General features: G+C 49.1%; 3 protein-coding genes across 8 annotated transcripts in view; 2 read left to right on the top strand and 1 right to left on the bottom strand.

Moving 5' to 3' along the window:
* The first annotated feature begins 3,965 nt into the window (after positions 1–3,965).
* SLC10A4 (solute carrier family 10 member 4) lies at positions 3,966–6,856 on the top strand. Its single transcript, XM_069790627.1, has 3 exons — positions 3,966–4,574; positions 4,989–5,199; positions 5,884–6,856. Exons 1-3 carry the CDS (start codon positions 4,180–4,182, stop codon positions 6,397–6,399), a joined length of 1,122 nt encoding a protein of 373 aa, XP_069646728.1. The 5' UTR covers positions 3,966–4,179; the 3' UTR covers positions 6,400–6,856.
* Positions 6,857–7,114: 258 nt separating this feature from the next.
* Positions 7,115–8,798, top strand: ZAR1 (zygote arrest 1). Its single transcript, XM_069790594.1, has 4 exons — positions 7,115–8,083; positions 8,169–8,261; positions 8,354–8,428; positions 8,503–8,798. The coding sequence occupies exons 1-4, from the start codon at positions 7,130–7,132 to the stop codon at positions 8,644–8,646; spliced, it is 1,266 nt and encodes a 421-aa protein (XP_069646695.1). The 5' UTR covers positions 7,115–7,129; the 3' UTR covers positions 8,647–8,798.
* A 3,165-nt stretch (positions 8,799–11,963) lies between these two features.
* Positions 11,964–17,695, bottom strand: part of FRYL (FRY like transcription coactivator) — a 147,336-nt gene continuing 141,604 nt past the window's right edge. For 4 of the 6 annotated variants that reach the window (XM_069790553.1, XM_069790537.1, XM_069790581.1 and 1 more), the window contains 4 exons: positions 17,068–17,085; positions 16,012–16,122; positions 14,427–14,623; positions 11,964–14,049 (listed from right to left, as the gene is read on the bottom strand). In XM_069790553.1, the coding sequence (XP_069646654.1) occupies positions 13,791–14,049; positions 14,427–14,623; positions 16,012–16,122; positions 17,068–17,085 (585 nt within the window). In that variant the 3' untranslated portion in view covers positions 11,964–13,790. The remainder of the gene's footprint in view (positions 14,050–14,426; positions 14,624–16,011; positions 16,123–17,067; positions 17,086–17,695) is intronic. The other 2 variants (XM_069790545.1, XM_069790571.1) reach the window with 1 other exon arrangement.

Genomic DNA, 17,695 nt, shown 5'->3' with positions numbered 1-17,695 from the left:
CGTCCTGCTTTTACGTGGTGCTCACAACCACGGCGTGCACATGCGCCTGAAGTGCAGCGCGGTCGGGATTTAGGCTTCCAAGTCCAAGACCGTGATTTATCCATAACTTGCTTGGGATTTGCAAACCAACCCTTCTTGCCCGAGGCTCCTGAGCACGTGGAGCAACGGGCGTAACAGCTGCACACACCGAACCTCCTCTCGCTGCCCCAAATTCAGCAACACCCACAGCGACTTCCCTTGGGGGCCACTGAGGGGACCTCGGTGCATATACATAGTGATTGCAATTTTATAATGATCCTGGGCTATGCCAGATGCTTTTAATCTCTGGCAGGAGAAGCAAGTGATTCAAACAACGTTTCCATACAACATGCAGGAGCGGTCACTAGCTGAGCGAACAGCAAGGTCGCTTTGCTCATTTCTTAGAGCACTGTCAAAATTCCTTACAAGCCTATCCTCTATTTTTCACCTTTGATTCCAGTTAAATAAAGGGAAGGCACAAAAAAAATCCTCTTATAAAAGAGCAAACAGAATTCCTAGTGGTTGAAGGACTCCTGCTACTCTGGACTGTTTATAGCTATAAAGGGAGGCCTTAAGCCTCATTGTTTCTAAGACTATTCGTATCAGACATATAACTAATGAATAGAGATTGTTTTAGATGTGAATAATAGAATGCAGGTGCTTATAAAACAATATGCATAAGCTGCTTATTTGTCCCTTGTGTAGCCCTCACCATGGCTGGCTTAAAACCCAGTCAAGCTGAATCAACAGAAAAAGGATCATAGATCTTAGACCTAAGACATAAGAATAGATAAGTGATTAACTTTAGAGTAAGATGAATTAATAAAACAACCTGAGTGATTCTCAGAAATTCAAAGGTGATTTCTGATGTGTAAGAAGATAAGTGATTGTGGTGACCAGAGACCTTCTGCCTATGACCACTAACTTCAGAAGAACCGGGACGAGACAATAAGAATCAGCTGAGACAGGAAAATGTATTGGACTTTTGAAACCACTGGAGAGTAGAGAACTGAGAGTTCATGGAAGAACACCTAGAGCTTCTTTTGGCAGATCATCAATTGCGTATTGTTTTGTAAAATTGTATATATATAGGAGGTGTTTTTGAGTTATCTTTTGCCATTCACTGTGGTGGTGGCCCCACTCTGAGTTGTTAATAAAGCAAACCTAGAGAAACCCACATTTGAAAATTCTTTAACAATAGCACAGGTGCTCTCCTGTGGAAATCAAACCGCTCCTAAGAATAACCTAAGGCAATATTATTTATAAAGGTTACAAACTACCAGCAGCTCGTATTTCAATGAGTCCTTTCTCTCTCCCTCTTTTTGCTCTTGCTATCTCTTATCCTCTCGCCCATTTTTCAACAGCAGGACTAACGAGGAGTAATTTGAGAATGATATATGACTGGGTTTATTTGCCACATCTTTTTATATTCAAATAGTCAATCTGTTGCTTCCAGTAATAGCAGGTAGGCAGTATGCTTCCTCCTGCCCTCCACAAAAGAAAACAGAGAAGGAATTAGCCATTGATTCAGATACATCGTGGTGTGCACTACGTGTGAGCTGGCTGCCTTGCAGGCAGATGCTGCAAAACTACTCGGCATCACTCCAGACTCCAGACTGTACTTTAACGATGACATATTGGGAAAGCCTGCAGCAAGTTAAAGAGACAAGAACCATGCTCACCGGCAGATACGATGTTTTTTCACTCTACATGCTGGATGTGAAAAATATGCCGGGTGCTGGCCGGGGTGATGGAACTTACTGGACAGACAATTAGCAAAGCACATCGGCTGGGTTCAGACTTGGCTTATCCTGAAGTCAGCAGTACTGCTCTTGTTTAGACAGAGAGCTAAGTTTGAATTTCAGGTGATAAATTTTAAGAAAAATCTCAAGAGGTCTTGATTTGGTACAATGCATTCATAAAATTTCCCACTAGAAACGCTATAGTTCAGTGACCCTTGAAACTCAAGTTTACGATGACTGGGTGGGCTCTGAAAGAGGACGCATCTGCTTCATGGTATCTAGGTTTACTGAACTCCTCCTATAACTGCCTATACGATATATGTCATACGTTATGACACGAAAATATCTTCCCACGCCCAGCCCTGCTCAAGCAGGGAGTCTGGGGAGTGACACTGGGAGATAAAACAGGAGGCCTGGCCTGTGCCCTTCACACCTGCTCGATAAGCAGCCACCTCGCATTCTGCACGACTGACCCAGCCTGGGCTTGCCCACGGTGGACCCCGCTTGGTCACGCTGCAGGGAAACCGCACGGGCATTGCTTACAAACCAGGGAGGGTATGATAAGCAAATGACCTGCATGTTGTGAAGCCAAATATTGGCTACATGAAGGATGAGAGAAGATACAGCAATGGTTAAGACTTTAAGAAGCACAATAAATACACTGAAAGCGCTTTTCTGCATATGCAGACCTGAAAATTAGGTCCAGAGAACACTGTTGGCTCAGAAAGCCAACCGGACGCTGCGTTTCCCTCCTCTAGCAGCAGAGAGCCCCAAAATATGAATGAACTAAAGCAATCTGGGTCTTATTTGGTTGTTCAGCTCTGATGACACATCTTCCCTGCGCTCTCCCTAGGCTAATGACAAGGAAACAAATACAGGCAGAACAATACTGACCTTGGCATCGTACTGGCAAAGTTGCCGTACCTGGGTTTTTGTCACTAGGTACTACTTGCACTTCTTGTGTCACCTGTGCCCCAAGTAAGAATTAAAGGTTTAATAAGCAAATAGTCTGTTTTTCTCTTGAATCACCAATAATTTCTACTCGAATCCTGGGACAGCCTAAAATTTTACCCAGATAAATTTTTGAGAAACTTGCTGTCTGACAGAGCTTAAGGCAAGCAGCTGGTCAGGGTGGCTCCCGTAGGCTCTCTCCTTAAATTCGGTGCGTCCCCCTTGAGCTGCGACCTGAGACGCTCCACGCGGAGCAGAGCGGCATGCTCAGTGTAGAAGCCAAGGGGCAGCGCCTGGGGGTGCTACGTGCTGAGTCAGCTACTCCCAACCAGGAGTGGTGATGTGAAGCGGCGGCTGCGACCCCTCTAAATCCTCTAAGTGGAAGAAGAAAAGATGGTTATGCTCCCGAGACATGGCCAGTAGCGGTGCCAAGGGCACGGAGTAAGCGTCACCAACATCCACCCTGCTCTCGGAGGCTGCCCTCCTCTCTTGGGAGCTCCTGCCCTTGTGAGCCCAGCCTGGCGTCCCATACAGCGCTTCGCTTTTGAAGGAACAGGGTGACACACAATTATTCAATGGAAAGTATGAAATAAGGGAAACGTGAATGTTGTAAGCACAGTTTTATGACTGACAAGACTATAATCGCCCTTGGATGCGATTTTTGGGTGACGGACTACATTTCTCTCCCTGGTTTGAAGACTTGTGCCCCTGCAGGCTTGCCTGCTTCCTCCACCTGCACTGACTGCCCTGTAAAGGTATCACCTCTCCTTACAAGCTTCTGGGACCCCACCAGCAGAAAGCAGTGCCCCCTCCGACCTCCTAAAAGAGCTTTCCATCCTTCCTCGCCCATTCCGCAGCCTTCACAGCAGCCGGCAATTTGCCTGGGGGGGGGGGGGTACGGACGGACGAGCCTGGCTGTCCCTCAGCAGCGGGGCACCGGCGCTGCCCACCCGCACCGGGTGACACCGGTTGACTTTCGGATGCTGCCGCCGAAGTAAATCCCCCGACAGCACAGTTCCTCCGCCGGAAAAGCCGGGCCCTGCCCCGACCCTCGGGAGGACGCAGGCGGCCGTGCCGGCTCCAGAAGCCGGCTGCCGGCCGCCGCACCGGGGGGGTCCGGCCGTGAGCCCCCGTCGCCGCCTGCGCTTCCCTCCGCCGGGGCCGGGCGGCGCTGTCGGCCGAGCTCTGCCCGCCGTCGAGGCGGCAGCGAGACGCCGCCCACGCCGGGGGTGGCCCCGCGTGGCTCCGGGGACGGGCGGGCGGGCGGCGGCCGCAGCAGACGACAGCCGGCGCGCAGGGACGGACGGCGGCCGCAGCGCGACCGGCAGCGCCCGTCCGGGCTGAGCCGGGCCGGGATGCGGGCTCCGCCGGCCGCCGCGGCGAGCCGCCTGCGCCTCCCGCACTGAGGCCCCCCCCGCTCCTCCGGGGCTCGGCGGGGAGCCGGCGGCTCCCGGGGGCCGAGCAGCCCATGGCCGGCTCCGCGCAGCCCCCGGCGGCGGCGGCGGCGGCGGGGGGCGGCGGCCCCGACGGCGGGTCGGTGGCGGGGGGCGGCGAGGCTTTCGGGGACCGCTCCCTCAGCCAGGGCTTGAGCGTGCTGGTGGGGCTGGCGCTCTGCGTGACCATGCTGGGGCTGGGCTGCGCCGTGGAGCTGGGGCAGCTGGGGCAGCAGCTGCGGCGGCCCGTGGGGCTGCTGCTGGCGCTGCTGGGGCAGTTCGTGGCCATGCCGCTGCTGGCCTTCCTCCTGGCCCTCATCTTCGCCCTGGACGAGGTGGCGGCCGTGGCTGTGCTGCTGTGCGGCTGCTGCCCCGGGGGCAACCTCTCCAACCTCATGTCGGTGCTCGTCGACGGGGACATGAACCTCAGGTAGGCGCCCCGCTCCCCCTCGGCCCCAGCCGGCCGGGGGGCTGCGGCGGCCTCGGGACGCGGGGCGGGTTTGCTGGGCACCCACCGGCGGTGGGACGGGACGGACGGACGGGCACGGCGCGGCTGGGAGCCCCCGGCGCCGCTCTCCTGCCTCTCCCGGGGCGGGCGGCTCTTACACGGACCCCGACCCACGCCTGCTGCCCCCTTCCCTGAAAAGCCAGCCTGCCTGCCTGCGCCCCCGCCGGGGCGGCGGGGGGGTGGGGGGGAGAGGGGCTCTTGCCGTGAGAAACGCCCCGGCCGGCTGCAGAACCCCCCTCCCGCGGGGGCTGCGGCTTCCCGGGGCTGCCCCCCGCCTCCCCCCCCGGCGGGGCGGGCGGTGATCCGGTGTCTCTTCGCTGCTGTCCCCCGGCACAGCATTATCATGACGGCCTCGTCCACGCTGCTGGCCCTCTTCCTGATGCCCCTCTGCCTCTGGGTCTACAGCCGCCACTGGATCAACACGGCCCTGGTGCAGCTGCTGCCCCTGGGGGCGGTGAGCCTGACGCTGGGCAGCACCCTGCTGCCCATCGGCCTGGGGGTGCTCATCCGATACCGGCACCCCCGCGCCGCCGACCTCCTGGTTAAGGTAGGCACGGCCCCGGGGAGACGGGGGGGGGCGGACACGGACGGCCGCGCTGCGGTGGATGGCTGGGGATGCACCGGCCACGGGGCAGGAGGGGGGTGTCCAGCGGCAGTAACCTTTCTGGTCCCTCCGAACCGATGGTAGCTTCACACAGGCATATTCCACTCCTTTAGGTGGAATATAAGGACTTAGAAGCCTTGAAATGAAACGGCGGGGCAGAGTCGGAAAGTGAGGGAGAGGGCTGGTTCCCCCCCCCAGCGCACGGGAAGGAGGGCAGCGCAGCACTGCACCCCGGGAGACACCCCGGGGCCCTGGAGCAGAGGCATTCCCCCGCATCCTGCTCTCTTCCCTGCTCCCGCTGCGCTCAGGGTTAGCAAAACCAACCCACAGGCACAGCAACAACAGGCAAACAAATCAGGTTAATTACTAAAGGAAAAGTGAAGCACAAGCCCTGGCTCTCTAGTTTCCCAGCAAGCCACCCCAAAGCAAGGTGGTGGATGGTGATCTCAGCCCTCTCCTTTCCCAGGATATGATCAAATACCACCAAAGTCTCGAGCCAGGAGCAAACCCGGAAAGGGCAGTGCAACCATGTTTTGCAGTTTAGACTATCAAGCCTCTACCTGCTATGCTTATGTTTTTAAACTAATAACCCCCGTGTTGTTTATCAATGTCTGTATCTGTTGTCAGATTTCCTTGTGGTCCCTCTTGGTGACTCTGGTGATCCTGTTCATCCTGACTGGGACCATGCTGGGCCCAGATCTGATAGCACATATTCCTGCATCTGTCTACGCCATTGCGGTGCTGATGCCTCTAGCGGGATACGCCTTGGGATACGGCTTAGCCACCGTCTTTAAAATGCCCCCACACTGCAGGAGAACAGTGTCTTTGGAAACAGGGTGCCAAAACGTCCAGCTCTGCACCGCCATCCTAAAACTCACCTTCCCCCCAGAGCTCATAGGGAGCATGTACATGTTTCCCTTGCTTTACGCGCTTTTTCAGTCGGCAGAAGCGGGACTCTTTGTGCTGGTATACAAGATGTGTGGAAAAGAGAGCTACAAACAAGATACGCTCGGTGAAGAGGAAGACACGGATATTTCCTACAAGAAACTGAAGGAAGAGGAGGTGGCCGATACTTCGTACGGCACAGTGACCTCGGAGGAGCACAACTCCATTCAGATGGAGGTGACCCAGACGGCGCTTTAGGCGAGATAAGGAGGCGACACCCGGGAGCGAGCAATGTGTGTCGTGCTTGCAACCGGGCTGGGGCTGTGCTCGCCGCGGCGCAAGCGGAGCTGCCCGGTCTCCATCGTTTCTCCAGCTGCTCCCATTGTGCAAGGTGATGTGTTGTTTATTACCGTGACAGTTGTGTTTCCTCAAAAATAAATATGAAACAAATTTCAACAACAAAGGAAAAAGTATCACTGCGACGCAAACCAGTAACCGTACGTCTTCGCGCAAGGAGGTTCCTGCCCGCCCGAGTGCAGCAGGAGTGGGTAGGAGGAAGGAGCCGAGCGTTTGGCAGAGGCGAAGCCAACGCGGCGCCAGTGCGGACGGACGGGCACAGCACCTTGCGCGCGAGCATCTCCGTGCCTCCCACCCGCTGTAAAAGCATTTTGTGCTCGTTGTTCTCACCGCAAATACATGGCGAAGCTGAACCAAATCCGTGTTCCCCCCTGATTAATTCCGCGGGAGCAATTAAGGGCCGCGCTGTCTGGTTCACCGGGGGTGCTGTGCTGGGCGGAAGGGGGGTGGGGGGGGTGGGGGGGATGCCCTGCCCGAGGCCCCGCACCGGGCGGGGATGGGAAGAAGGGGCCGCCGAGGCCGGCGCCCGTCGGGGGCGGGGAAGCCCGGCCCCGGCCCCGGCCCCGGCCCCGGCCCCGCCCCGGGGGTATTTAAGGCCGCCCCCCCCGGGGGTTACTCCGGGTCCGGCGCCATGGCGGAGGACGCGATGGAGAGCTACCTGTACGCCGCGTACCACCCCTACTCCTACCGCTACCCGCCGCCCAAGGGCAAGGGGGGGTCGGCGGGCGGCTGGCGGCCGCGGGGCGGCGGCGGCGGCTACTTCTCGGGCTACGGGGAGGCGGCGGCGGCCGCCGACTACTTCGACAACTACCAGCGGGCGCAGCTGAAGGCCATCCTCTCCCAGGTCAACCCCAACCTGACGCCGCGGCTCCGCAAGGCCAACACCAAGGAGGTGGGCGTCCAGGTCAACCCGCGGCAGGACGCCTCGGTGCAGTGCTCCCTGGGGCCCCGCACGCTGCTGCGCCGCCGCCCCGGCCCCCCCGCCGGGCCGCGGCCCCGCGAGGCGGAGCGGGAGCAGGAGCGGGAGCAGGAGCAGGAGCAGGGCAGCCCCGCCACCACCAGCACCCGCGCCGTCCGCTTCCCCCGCACCATCGCCGTCTACTCGCCCGTGGCGTCCCGCAGACTCACCGCCTTCCTGGAGGAGCCGGAGCGCCGGCCGCAGCAGGAGGAGGCGGCGGCCGCCGTCGAGGACGAGCCGGAGCGGCGGCCGCGGCAGGAGAAGGAGCCGGCGGCGGCGGCCGTCGTCGAGGAGGAGCCGGAGCGGCGCCCGCGGCAGCAGGAGGAGCCGGCGGCGGCGGCCGTCGAGGAGGAGCCGGCCGCGCCGCGGGAGCAGCGGGAGGCGGAGGCGGCCGCCGTGCGGGCGAGCTGGGAGAAGCCCCCCGAGGCCGGCGCCCAGCCGCTGGAGCAGCGCCCGGCCCAGCCGCTAGGGCAGCGCCCGGCCGCGACCCCGGAGCCGCCGGCGGCGGGGCCGGAGGAGAGTCGCGACGAGAAGGCGGCGGCGGCAGCAGCAACAGCGCGGGCAGAGCCGCCGGCCGCCCCCCAGAAGCGGGATCCGGCGGCGGGCAAGACCCGCCTGCGCTTCCAGGTGAGGGCCGGCCCGGGGAGGGGGGAGCGGGGCCGGGCAGGCCCGGGAGACCCCCGCCGCGTGGAGTAACGGCTGTCCCCGGCAGTTCCTGGAGCAGAAGTACGGCTACTACCACTGCAAGGACTGCAACATCCGCTGGGAGAGCGCCTACGTCTGGTGCGTCCAGGGCACCAACAAGGTAGGGCAGGCTCGGACCGGACCGGACCGGCCGCCCCCCGCCCACCCCCCCACCCCCCCCGCTGACCCCGGCCTCCCCCCCGCCCCCTCCAGGTCTATTTCCGGCAGTTCTGCCGGACCTGCCAGAAGTCCTACAACCCGTACCGTGTGGAGGACATCACCTGCCAGGTAAGGGACCCCCTGCCCCGCCCTGGGCCGCCCTGCCCCGGGCCGCCCCCGCCGACCGCCGCCTTCTCCCCCAGAGCTGCAAGCAGACGAGGTGCACCTGCCCCGTGAAGATGCGCCACGTGGATCCCAAGAGGCCCCACCGCCAGGACCTCTGTGGGAGGTGCAAAGGGAAGCGCCTCTCCTGCGATAGCACCTTCAGTTTCAAATACATCATCTGAGTGGGATGGGGGTTTTGGTTTGGTTTAGGGCTCTTCTAGAAAACTGCAAGGAAAGCAGTTTTTGGGGGTTGGTTTTTTTTGGTGGTGGTATTGTTGAAGGTACATGGTGAGGTGTAGCGAGGAAAGCATCCAAATAAAAGTATTGCAAAGCACGCTCAACTGATCAGGTGAGTTTGTGCCCGGCTCAGAGGGTGCATATTGCAGCTTCTGGAGCTTGCACACGGGAAGAGCCTACAAATAATGTTTCGTAAATCAGCGATGGTCTTGGCGGCAGCTGGCTCAGGACCCTGCAGAACCTCAGGTGGGAAAGGATGTCACTGCCCCTACCCTTGAACTAATCAAATGCTTGAAGTTAACATCAAATTGACATCTACAGTAGGTAGTAGAAAATCATTCATGAACAAAACACCTAGTATTATTCACCTACTGTGCACGCTTCTATTACATGTAGGAAGTCTCCTGCGCGTGTTCTTCATCTCTAGAAAATGATTGAGAAATCTTGTGTTACAACTAGGTCACTTCTGGTGCAGCTGGTCTGCATCTTGTTTTGTAGACTAAAGCCAAAGAAAGTTTTTGATTGCTGTGTCTTCAGGGACAGTTCTCACAAACTGCTGGGGAAGGGAGTCACTGATGTTATGGTCTCTTGGTAAACGTGTTGCCCATTTTTACTTCCACAAGGTTATCGAGAGAAGTGACACTTCAAAGGCTCGCAGCATGGTAACTGCATCTGCCTGGCTTCCTCTTGTACCTGCAGGTGATGCACAAGAGCTGTGCACTTAGTGGCTTATACCTGAAGAGTTTGATCTAGTTATGGTTTAGGTGTCTGCCAGCAGGGAAGGATCAAACTCCTGCACCCTTCTGGGGTTGGATTCACAACTAGGAATTGTACTTCTAGTGCTTGGTAGTAATGGCAGAACCAGTGCGGTTACCTCCGGATGATGTTTTCTGAGGCCTGTTGGTGCTGTCAGTGGTAATGGCCTCCGTAGGGACACCACGCTTCAGCAAAGAGTTAGAAGCTGACTCCAGGACTCTAGCATCACCATCTGAGCAGATTCGCAAGCTAGTAAAACCTACACACCACTAGGCTATCCAGTAGCCAGGGCATTGGGTAAACATAGAGGAAAACATACTTTTCTGAGAATGCTAAACTGTTAATTTTGAAGTTGAGCATAATAAAGCACAAAGCCTTTTGCAGAACTCTTGAGGTAGTTTGTATTTGGAAAGACTAATTTTTCTTGGCTATAACAAACTTAACCTACACCTGTACCCAGCCTACTTGAGACCACCCTTAAAGGCTAAAGGGGGAACCAGTCTGAGCCCATGCTGTGTAACTGAGTCAGTTCCAGGTGGTCTTGCATCTCTAAATGGGAGTTAGTATATGGCAGGGTAGGCAAACGTTGTCCTTTATCAGCAAATGTCCATTTAGAGGGGCAGTGAGTGTTAATTCTGTAGGCTTAACTCATCTTGCTGTAGATTCCTGCTTTATTTTAACATGCCCCTTGAGCTTGCTGCAGTAACTAAGGCTTAATGCCTCAGCACCAATTTATTGCCAAGTAATTTTATTTTATTCTTGCTCCAGTCATTATTATAGCAGCATGAGGCATTCTGGGAACAAGTAGACCTACCACCCCCAGAATGGGGTACTGCTTTATTTTGTGCTTCTACCTGAAGCATTTTCCCTTATATCACAGGAAAAGGAAATATCCCTTGCTTTACCAGCTCACTTACTTAGACTTTCACAGTAAGTTCTGTCCTTGCCCTGTTTGACTTGAGAAGTACAACTGCAGCTGGGCAGTTTTTTTCTGTTGTGGATGTGTGTGCCTTGTACTTGCCTGTAGGTAAAGTAATGAGCAGTGGCAAGTCTCCAGCTTGAGGGGAGACACAGCTGAGGCCACCACTGCAGCTGTCTACCCATGGTCTGCCTCAGCTTGCAGTTGCCACTGTGATCTGGGATGTCCTTATTTCTCAGCATGTTTCTAAGGATGTTCTTCAATGTGTTTTCCTGTTTGCCTTCCCCATTCTAACTGCCAGCTGTAGCCTGTTCCTGCTGGCTGCGGTGTGGGAGACTGTGATGAGTCTGTGCACCTTGGTGATGAGTTTGAGAAGGTAAGCTCTGTGCCATGTCAGTGTGAAGTCATATAGCAACTCACAGCAATATAAGCAGTCGAGTGCTTCCTATTTATACAGATGTCCTTGCAAGCATTGCTTTGAGGACTGCTTGCTGTGACTATGGTGACTCTTATGCAATTACTATCAGTAATAGCCCAAAGTTAAATTTAGTACAACTTAAGAGTTGCCATCCCCACTAACTACAGTCAAAGCAGCAGTTGCTTCTGTTTGGTAAGATGTAGAACAGGCCTAGCCAATCTGAACTGTACAGCGTGCTTCAGCAGCAACTGGTCCAAACAAGCAGTGGATAAAGGCTCCAAGTGGCAGGTAGTGGCAAAGAGCTACCCCTGCTTTCATCAGCTACTGCAAGGTTTTGAGGGTTGGAGGAGTGGAGTGCAGTGGGCGGCAATATTAAACAAGCTTTCTTTCATCCTGTAGCATGCCTCAGTTCTGCAGGGAGCTCTACATGTCATTCCTCTTACATAAATACAAGCAATGCTTTTACTGCTTGATGCCAAAGTACAGTTCTGTATCCTTTTCCACTTTACTGCTCTGTCACATCCTTGACAGCATACGCTGCGTATCATGGGCACTGGTTGCTGGACTCAGCAGAAAGAAGGAAAGCTACTCATGACCTATGTGATTATGCAAAGCAGAAAGGAACAGCCTTCGTGCTGCCAGTTCTTCAGAGATATCTTGAACTTGCCCTGTACAGCTTTTTCATGAAGAGATTCTTTTGCACGTGTTAGCTCACACGTGCAGTGCTGTATTTGCTGCATCTTACAGAAGATGCCTGATGTTTTGCTTGTTTCTAGGCAGCTTTACCATAGCTTCAGATTTGGCACACACCTGGCACCAGGTAACGCAGGGTGATAGTTGAGAATGAGTAATTTTGGAAAAGCTTCACAAAGTTAAAGCAGTGTCAAAGAAAGACAGTCAACTAGCATGGGTCTGCTCCATAGGGCAAGTTCCACTAGTCACTGTAAATGGAGGAACATGTATAACATAAGGAATTATGTATATAAATTCAGGTTTGTGTTGCATGAGAAATCCTTTAACAACTTCAGAAGATGCCTAGGAAAATGCTGTTGCATTGACAGCACATAAAAGGAAAAAACATCACTTCAGGGCACCCAGGCCTCTCTTGTCAGTGTTTAGTCTGTTTAGCTAAAGTATCTAAACTCTAGCTTGTAAAAATACACAAAATGACAGATACAATGTCTTTTATTTTTACAAAAAAAGCTGGTAAAAGATGATGTAAATAAGAGTGTAACGCACCACTAAATAAAACTACTTTCCCCCTGTAAATACTTATTAAATAAGAACACCATCTACAGTACCACAAAAACCATCAAAATAATTCAATTTTATCAGGGACAGGGAAAAAAATACAGTGATTATGGATGTGCCTTGACCAGTTACAGAGCTTGTTAGGTTAACATAACTACTGTCAGCAGTCCAACAGCGTGCACAGTGCCTTCAATTAATGCATTTCAGCATAATTACGTTTCTAGTGGGGTCCAATTCCCCCAAAAAGGCAGAGCTAAGAATTTCAATTCTACATTCTAAACTCTGGAATTAGAGCCCATTAAAAAAAAAATCACAGTGGGTAAGAGATATATATAAAAATACTGGGTGTTCCTTTCAAATCACAGGAATCATGGGACTACATTCTTTTTTCTCTGTTTTTTTTCTTTTTTTTTCTTTTTTCTTTAATTTTTTTTTACAAAATGCTATTGGTTTCAACAGAATCCAGTTTGTTTTATGCTACAGACTTTGACACTGAACTATGAGTATATTGCCTGTTTGCATGTTTTGGTAGTCAGTCTTTTTTTTTTTTTTCCTATATAGTCCCAATTCCTTAGGCTTGAGTCGAGTCATGAAGATGCATATACATGCATTCAAACTCTTTGAACCCTGCAGACTACTCAGACTGCAAGTAATGTATATGACTACTGATAGGGAGAACCCCCCCTTCCCCTCATAGCTTTATACACCTACTGTCTTAACAGTGCATTGCACAAATTTACAAGAAAAATACTGGTTTTGCACTATACAGTTTCTAGAATATATACAGAATAAAATAAGTTAACTTCTAATGAGAATTGCTGATGGGCAGCATATATCTTTAATATACATTTTAAAGTCTCTGCAGGCAGCTACTTTTTGGTTAGTTGTTATCAATATTTGTAACATAAGCACTGATCAGAGAACTGAGCAGCATTCCAATAAAGTTAACAGATATATTATTTCTTTTAGAAACACTGGGAAATCCCAGTTTAAAATATTATTAAATGTCCTAACATTTACACACTATGAGGATTAGATCTAATAAAATAAAATTTCTTCAAAAATAATCTTGCAGCTCTTTTAAGCATGCTCTGAGACCTTATTTAACAATCATCCATACCTTCAAAAAACCTCTGTCACATAGCCATACATTCTAACTCACACACATCATTTCCTTGTTACAGACAACAAAAGCAAATAAAACATTGAGAAGTCAATGGTTTTTGCAGTCATAAGTCATTCTACTCATGTTTGACTGCACATTCTTCATGACTTTGCAAAGTGTGTCATTGGGTATTAGTTGATGATTATATCTACCACTGCTGGAAAGCCAGGAAGCCTTGCAGGTCTTCAGCCAAAATGAACCAGCCTTGATTTTAGCCTCATCCCACCTGCAATATTGATTCAACCTTTAGAGGCTGTTGCTGCAAACACCATTTATAGTTCTGTTACAACAGAAGATAATGCACGTCTATGCATTACATTTAAGCCCTTTTCCTTTCATGTAGTTTTTATACATAAATTTAATAAAAAAATACTACTGCCACACAGCTACTGTGTAGAAAGAGCAGTCAAGTAAGATGTTCACTTCAATTTTCAGACTTATACTTGTGGTGAAACAATTTCTTGCTGCGATGAAACTGTGTTGGTTGTCAGGATTGCTGGAGGTTGGCTTTTTTTATGAAAGGTGCTCAATAATAGTCTGAAGCATCTTCATCATCAGTTCTTTTCTAAACGACAGCTGTTCAGAATCCAGTGCTCACAAGATTTATTCCTGGTCTGATTTTCCCTAGAAGCTGATAGGATTGCACCATGCGTAGAGACTCTCGAATTTCTAGATTAAGTTCCATCAGCTTTGAGCTGGCCTCAGACATATCTTGGTTGGAGCCTACTACTGCAAAGCTACCAGTTTGACCAAGTGTCTGATGACGGAAATATATGTGCAGCAATGTTTGAACTGGGTCATCTTCAGAACTGCCAAAGATGTCGTGGGGCCAAATAGATCTGTAAACACACAATTTGGATTTAAACGTTTAAAAAAAAAAAAAAAAAAAGTTTAAATGTTTAAGTATTCTTGTTCTTTAAACAGACATTTGAACGGAAGACATAGGAAAACACAAGAAATTCTTCCATAGAGTCCCAACAGTTAACAGTATCATTTTCTAAGAGATAAATTCTAAAGAATAAGTACTACTAGAATTGCTTCTTTTTAAATTGCAAGATGTGTATGAACAAGCTGTAATGAAGCAACAGTTCTCGTCCTTTTCAAAAAGGACATCTAGCAAGAGCTGAAAAAACCCTGGAATAGTGCCTATCCCTATCTTTAAATTAAAAAGGCCCATTAGCAAACTTGAGTCTAAAAGCAATCCTTAAGCACTTACCTGAAAGCCTTGACCTGTGCTACAGCTGACACAAACTCCTTGTTTCTCAGGGTTTCAATGAGAGAGTGAATAGCTGTTTCTGTGCTAGCTTGGGAAGCCTCTGCAATTTCAATTTCTTCGATGCCGCTATCGGACGCAGCCTCAGCCTCTTTCAGACAGCTCTCCAAAAGAGCAAGTTCTTCAGACATGTTTATGACCTAAAACAAATATGAGAGTTACCCTTTTCTAGTTTAAATGTATTTTCAGCCAAATTAACTTTCAGCAGATCAGACTTACATTTTTCCTCCTCTTTGGAATCATAAATGAGAGGCAGAAAAAGTACATCCAAATATTTGCTGCCGTTGCTTAAGTATGCAGTTAATTTAATGGCCCGAGCATGCATGTCAGGTATTTGGGCTTTCCCTGATTAAGTTTCCACCTTACTTAGTTCTTTTAAAATTTGTTTAAAAAAATACATTTCTCCTCACATCACTTAATAACAATTAAACTGACAAGACGTATTAAACACTGGGGAAAAGTATAGCAGTGATTGTGTTATTACAAGGACAACTTAAATATGAAGAAAAAATCTGGAAGACTGGTAACCCAGCAGAATAACTGTGGTGCAGCCAGTGTATACAATACTATCTTCAGCTTTAGCTCCAATGCATGAGAAAAAGACAAGGCCTTCGCTCAGAACATGATTCTACATCTGACGAACTTAGGCAAGAAGTAGGACTGGTGTGATGCTGAGCTTCCACAACATTCTTCAGATAGAAATGAACTCACTTTTTTTGCAACCTCTACAAAAATCTGGAAATCTAAGCAAGGAACATGCATCACTTTTTCCTAAGCTACTAAAAACCCAAAGGCTTTCACTCCTCTTTTTCATTTTTCCTCCCTACTACATCCAGCAAGACCAGCCCTATTTTTTTTCCTGCTACCTCTATTTATTGCATTTCTGACCCAGTGGAGAACTTTCAGAAGACATTATTAGTAGCATAATGCATTCAGATTAACTCAATTAACATCACATATGTACCACGTGCACAGCTGAAGGAGACATTTTACTTCTAAAGTTAGTACAACTAAAAATCAGGCATAAGATGTCTAGAACACATTGCTAACTGCTAACTTAGGATGGGGACTAAGGTTGCAGAGTAATTGCACGGCAGCTGAAGTGACACAGTTATATAAATCAGCTGGTAGCAAGTGATGGTGTTCGCAACAGGAAACACTGGGGTGATGGAAAGGGGCTTCATCACAGAACTCTGTTGATTGGAGTTGATGTTCCTTGATTGTAGCTTGATTAGAATACACCAGGAGCGCTACTGAAATATTTTAAATCCTTATCACTGGACTCCCTGCATTCCTGTCTATTTAAGAGCTTTCAAGCTGTACAAAAATCAACACAGATAATTGAACATCTCAGAAAATTCTTGTAAGCTCTACTTAAATCTTTTATTAATTGGCTCTAAAACAGCTGGTACCCTCCTTCAGTTTCTAAAAAGATGTACTGCTGATGGAAATGTTATCAAAATGTATTTTAAATGGTTTGGCTTTAAAATGTCAACAATTAGTAGCTAAATAGCATTGTTTTCATTACCTCTGCTTCTTTTTTGATTGTTTTTACTTGGCTGATGAGTTTGCAATAGGCTTGGAACAGAAGCAGCAACTGGAAATGCAACTTGTATAGCCTCCGACACAACTCCAGCTCCTACAAATGTAAACAACATTATTATATTCAGGAAGTGCAAAGCAACTACTATCCAATACAAGAGATGATAAATGACAACTTCTTCAGTATAGAATGTGCAAAATTAGTTACTTGGTTACTAAAGAAAATGCCAAAAAGATTTAGAAGCTAATGTAGCAGGAAGCTAATGAAAAGCAAATGAAAGCTTCATTCAGTTCTAGATTTACAGGTACCCTCTCTCACATAGGTTTAAAGTTTACTTTTTAATCGGAAGTTACATTTCCAAGAAGGGGGTTGGGGTGGGATGTGAAGTGATTCAAAAGGCATTCTGAAATGTCATGTTCCAAGACAGAGTTTCATAGATCACTTACTTTTATTGTTGCTATTTTACTGTTTTAAATTCAAGATCTAATATTCAAAAGAAGCAGTTGTGGTCTGTAAGTATGGAATCTTTCATAACCATTAACATAAATATGTAAGCACAGCATATAACCTGGCCCTTAGCTTACAACTGCCTGATGGAGTAAGAGGAGAATAATTGCATTCTTGGAGGCAAGAATAATGTTTCCTTTATAAAAGGTAGCTCTGATTCTGTTTTTGAAAATACCACGTGATATATTCTTAATGAAATGAAACAGCAGCATTAACTTACGCACTGTCTTGCTTCCATTTTTATGCATCTAAAACACTAGTCCAAGTGCTGACAGTGTTAATACTGCTTCACATACAGACATAAAAGCTAGTGCTAATGGAATAATCCTCTATAATGTTCTACTAACTACAGGATCCTATTATCTACAAAGGACCAACAGTTCAATGGGTTAGATGATGCAAAATTGAAGCACACAGCATTTCTGTAATATTCTATGACAAGACATCACTATGTCACAAATGAACGAGACAGATGGAGACCAGTTTGGTGACTGGCATGGTTAAGTATTTGATAAATCAAGAACCGTCACTTACTGCTAGAATTTCCATTTGCTAAGCAAGAAGATGAGCAGGTCACAAAAATACAAAGAAAGAAAAAAAGATCAAGAATTAGTGTAGGAAATAATTTTAATTAGGGTAAAAGATGTCCCAGGTAAAATGAAGGAAGAAATACAAGTAACATGCTCCAAATACACCCTGAATGGAAAAAATTAACAGGCTGAATTTGAAGTGAAATTACTTGCTGCTATAACTAATGATAGATAGCATTGTTGTCCCACAACATGAGTAACATACTTCACTTACAACCCCCTCTGGTCTTTATACATGGTGTAGTTTTAAAGGTATGCAAATTTAAGGAAATCAGAATGAAGACACTTAGGTATGAACATCTGTACAATGCTTCTTACTATTCTGTACCACTATAGTTTAAACAAAAATAATGCCTTTAAAAATTGGAGATTTAATGTTAATTTAGATTTTGAATCCATTTAGAAAATTCTTGGTTTTGCTAAACTCAATTCTCGACACCTCACTGTGAGATTTCTGTAATTTAACTGCACTTGGTTTTTACAAGCTATTTCAGAAAAACTTTTGGGAAAGAGGGACAGGGAGAGAAATCAGCAGAAAATACATTTTTGAGCCTAGGGACAGGAACTTCACT

This window comes from Haliaeetus albicilla, chromosome 1, assembly GCF_947461875.1.
Source record: "Haliaeetus albicilla chromosome 1, bHalAlb1.1, whole genome shotgun sequence".
Lineage (NCBI taxonomy): Eukaryota > Metazoa > Chordata > Aves > Accipitriformes > Accipitridae > Haliaeetus > Haliaeetus albicilla.
The sequence above is the reverse complement of the archived record's forward strand: the minus strand, read 5'-3'. Positions and strand labels throughout refer to the sequence as shown.

Coding starts and splice junctions, on each gene's coding strand:
- ZAR1 (XM_069790594.1), top strand. CDS start 7,130: ATGGCGGAGGACGCGATGGAGAGCTACCTGTACGCCGCGTACCACCCC. Junction 8,262..8,353: donor GCGTCCAGGGCACCAACAAG/GTAGGGCAGGCT, acceptor CGCCCCCTCCAG/GTCTATTTCCGGCAGTTCTG. Junction 8,429..8,502: donor TGGAGGACATCACCTGCCAG/GTAAGGGACCCC, acceptor CTTCTCCCCCAG/AGCTGCAAGCAGACGAGGTG.
- SLC10A4 (XM_069790627.1), top strand. CDS start 4,180: ATGGCCGGCTCCGCGCAGCCCCCGGCGGCGGCGGCGGCGGCGGGGGGC. Junction 4,575..4,988: donor GACGGGGACATGAACCTCAG/GTAGGCGCCCCG, acceptor CCCCCGGCACAG/CATTATCATGACGGCCTCGT. Junction 5,200..5,883: donor CCGCCGACCTCCTGGTTAAG/GTAGGCACGGCC, acceptor ATCTGTTGTCAG/ATTTCCTTGTGGTCCCTCTT.